The sequence below is a fragment of the Sorex fumeus genome, unplaced genomic scaffold (genome assembly GCF_029834395.1).
Source record: "Sorex fumeus unplaced genomic scaffold, SorFum_2.1 ptg000093l, whole genome shotgun sequence".
NCBI lineage: Eukaryota > Metazoa > Chordata > Mammalia > Eulipotyphla > Soricidae > Sorex > Sorex fumeus.
Window position 1 is genome coordinate 1,524,450 of NW_026606150.1, and position 3,684 is coordinate 1,528,133.

General features: G+C 39.6%; 1 protein-coding gene across 1 annotated transcript; it reads left to right on the forward strand.

Annotated features, from left to right (window-relative positions):
* Positions 1 to 446: 446 nt before the first annotated feature.
* On the forward strand, positions 447 to 1,995 carry LOC130039937 (secretoglobin family 1D member 2-like). The gene is made up of 3 exons (XM_056131917.1): positions 447 to 592; positions 868 to 1,058; positions 1,855 to 1,995. Exons 1-3 carry the CDS (start codon positions 538 to 540, stop codon positions 1,882 to 1,884), a joined length of 276 nt encoding a protein of 91 aa, XP_055987892.1. The 5' UTR covers positions 447 to 537; the 3' UTR covers positions 1,885 to 1,995.
* The last annotated feature ends 1,689 nt before the right edge of the window (positions 1,996 to 3,684 follow it).

Consider the following 3,684-nt stretch of genomic DNA (forward strand, 5'->3'; position numbering starts at 1 on the left):
TATTCACAACCTGACCTTCTCAAGTGCTCAAAGGAAAAATCAGAAAAAAGGTATAATTTGACAGTGAGGGTACAATCTCCTCCTACTCCAATTGAGCATTTTCTAAATTCATGCTTGATAACATTCATGCATATATGTGTTCAAGAAATATTTGCTTCTTTTTTGTTTGTCATTCTGGCAGTGTATTTCCAAAGCAGACAGTGCTTAAAATCATGAGGTAATAATCTTAACACATAAATCAAATATTAATTTAGGAAGCAATCACTGTGCTAATTGCCAAGAACCAAAACTCTTGCCTCAGCAAAATGGGAAATAAAAACTTAAGCAACACTTTGGAATCTGTAACATTGTGGTTAGGAGCAGTCCTGAGTGAGGGAGAGAGGGATGGAATTGAGGTCAGCTGACCTGCATGTGTCCTTGGGGCAACTACTAGAGAGGATCACTAGGTACAAATAGCCCTGGGCTGCTCAGGCTCCAGAATCCAGCTCCTAACTTCTTCTCATTACCCAGAAGCTGACGCTCAGGTCCAAACACAGGATGAAGCTGTCCCTGGCTTTTGTCCTGGTTGCTATAGCCCTTTGCTGCTACCAGGGTAAGTCCTCAGTGAATCAAGCGTCCTTGGGCATGCTGACCAGTAGTATGACTTTACCACAGTACCAATAGTAACTGTAATGGAAAACGTTTAATTGTTAGAGATCCGAGTTCTATTTTCTAGATTAATTGTTACCATGTTCTCTACAATTTTGCATGAGGTCATGCACAGAAAGTGGCATATGGCTTCTTGGTATTTTCTCCTTAATCTGACTTTGAGGAATATCAGGAACTACCCAACTATCAACATGCTTGTTTCTTTTTCTTTTGTCACAGCGGATGCAGGAGCCGTCTGTCCATCAGTTGCTCAAGATCTAGTTAATTTCTTCACGGCTCCAGACCATGTCTACCTCAGAGAACTTCTGAAGTACGACTTATCTCAGCAGGTTGTGGCGGATAGGATGGAATTAAAGCAATGCTCGAATAACATGAGCATGAGAAACAGACAGCTCATGAACAGACTATTGGTAATTTCTTTCTTCTTTCTTCGTATGGGTTTTGCAGAGATGCACTGCAGAAAGGAGGGTGATCTTCTTTTAGGATTCACTAATAGAGACTGGCCCTGTGTTCACTTATGATAAGTGATCTGTGTTTACATCATCCTTTAGGACAATTATACCTACCTATCACATGGGTCAGGGCAAAGGTCAGGCCAGGGACCACCATCCTAGGTCACCAGAAAGGCTCTGAACCAGACTGGCTTTCAGAGGGTGAAAACTAAGTCCAATGAGTGATGTGGAAGTGGCAAATATTTTAGGTCTTCATCAATGATGCAGATGTCTGAGGGCTCCACGATATCACTGTCTCTAGGAGAGGAGGTGATGATTCTCAGAAAAAGTCCATAAAAGCTGGATTTTTTCTGAAAAGTACATGTGCCTCAGGTTCAAGTTGCACATCGTGCGGCCAGGAATCTCTGAAAGTGAACCCCCCCATCCCTGTCCAAACTATTAGTCCTAAGTCACGTTGGGGGTATCAAAACTATATTTGACCTGGGACATCAGAGAGAATTTGTATATTTCATCATCCAACTCATCTTCATTAGCTCTCAATTGAATTGTGAAGTAGGTCATTGCTTGTTCACTAGAACTGTACTTGGTCAGTGTCAGTTTCTCCCACATGCTGTGCGAGCCTTGTCAGCTTCTTATTTATTTTGTTGATGACATATCCTTGAAACCCTGGGTGTGACTCACAGCCTGTGTTAACTTGGTTTCTCCTGAGCAGCACGTTTGACACCCTGCATCCTTTTTTCTTTTTCTATTTCAGATGAAAATTTATGCCAAGTGCAAGGAATAGAAGGGGAAATTCTTCTATACCATCATCCAAAGGTTGCAATATTGAAGTGACCTTATTAGGAAATCAATGCATGAAATTCAATATTTGTTCTAATAAATTTCTTTGTCTGAACATCTCTGCTTGTCTTTTTATTGCCTGTTTTGATTCAGGAATGTATGACCTTGATTGGGGAAGGATTTCCCTTGAAGTGGGCCTTGAGTGTTGAAAACAGACAAGTACAAAAAATGAGGAACCAGTTGCACATGTCAAACTAGGTGCAGGAGTCTCATATAAAATAATTCTATATCTCTGAGTCATTCTGCATTTCATTTCATTCTTTCCATTAGAAAGCAATGAAGATCAATTAAGACAGAACCTATCTGACCATGTCAGGGAAAAATGGGCAATATCAGAAGGGAACAGTTCATTTTTTTTTAGTTCTATTGAATCACCGTGAGACAGTTACAAACTTTCGTGTTTGGATTACAATCACTCAATGATCAATCACCCGTCCCTCCACCAGTGCACATTCCCCATCACCAATATCCTAGGCATACCTCCCCTACCGCCCCTTTTCCACCCTCCCCCTGCCACTATGGCAGATAATATTCCCCATACTCTCTCTCTCTCTCTCTTTCTCTCTCTCTCTCTCTCTCTTCTTTTGGGCATTATGGTTTACAATACAGAAACTGAGAGGTTATCATTTTTGGTCCTTTATCTACTTTCAGCACACATCTTCCATCCCGACCTTAAGCCATCATTTTCTTTAATCCCTTCTCTATTCCAGCTGCCTTCTCCCCAGCCTCATGTTATGTTGTTTTTTTCCAGCCCCAAATAGTTACATTTTTACTTTCCTTTAGTTAAGCATTGACTGATGTAGAAGCCTATCAATACGAATCTAAATTGATAAACAATGAAATGTTATGATTTAAGTGAGATGTTTTGTGGTTAACTTAATTTCATAATACAAGTACTATAGTAAAACAAGTATTCTGCAAAAATAAGAAGGATACATTTAAATGTATGAGTATAAAATGAAGTTGGTATAAGCCAACTCTAATAAGAGAAGAACATGTTTTCAACGTCAGGTAGAGACTCCGGAATTCAGAAATAACCAGACCTTCAAGGTTATGATATGTACCCACTGTTCCATTTCCCCAACATGTGACCTTCCTTTAGTTTGCTGTCCAGAATATTCCTTTGAGTGAATTATTTGGCCTCTCCATAAGTTTTAACGGAGATATTATTTCCTAGAAGTAATTTTATTTTTAAAATTATTCTTTTATAGTTTCTGATTTGCTCGAGCGGGCCCAGTAACGTCTCCATTGGAGACTTTGTTGTTACTGATAATACTTCTTTAGGTTTAAATAACATTTTTTAAAAAATTATTCTATCTCTTTCGTTTTGGGTGCTTTGGTTTGCAAAAGAGGCATTGAGTGGCAATCATGGTCAGTCTATAGTTCCACATTCAACATGCATCTCCAATCCTAGGAGGATCCTCCCAACACCCTTCATTTGGTTCTCCTTTCTGTATCTGAGTTGCCTTTTCCCCTAGCGTATGCGAGTGGCCTCCAAGCCATGGAGTAAACCTCCTGGTACTTATCTTGGCTATTCTTGGGTGTTAGTCTCCTATTTTGTTACTTTATGTTCCCCAGATGAATGCAATCTTTCTATGTCTGTCCCTTTCTTTCTCACTCATTTCACTTAGCATGATACTTTGCATGTAGTTCCACTTGTATGTGAATTTCATGATTTAATTTTTTCTAACAGCTGCATAGTACTCCACTGTGTATGTACCAAAGTTTCTTTAACCAGTCATCT

Excerpts from the sequence above, each read along its gene's own strand:
- LOC130039937 (XM_056131917.1), top strand. The coding sequence starts at position 538 with ATGAAGCTGTCCCTGGCTTTTGTCCTGGTTGCTATAGCCCTTTGCTGC. Across the intron at positions 593-867 it reads AGCCCTTTGCTGCTACCAGG|CGGATGCAGGAGCCGTCTGT; the intron begins GTAAGTCCTCAG and ends CTTTTGTCACAG. Across the intron at positions 1,059-1,854 it reads AGCTCATGAACAGACTATTG|ATGAAAATTTATGCCAAGTG; the intron begins GTAATTTCTTTC and ends TTTCTATTTCAG.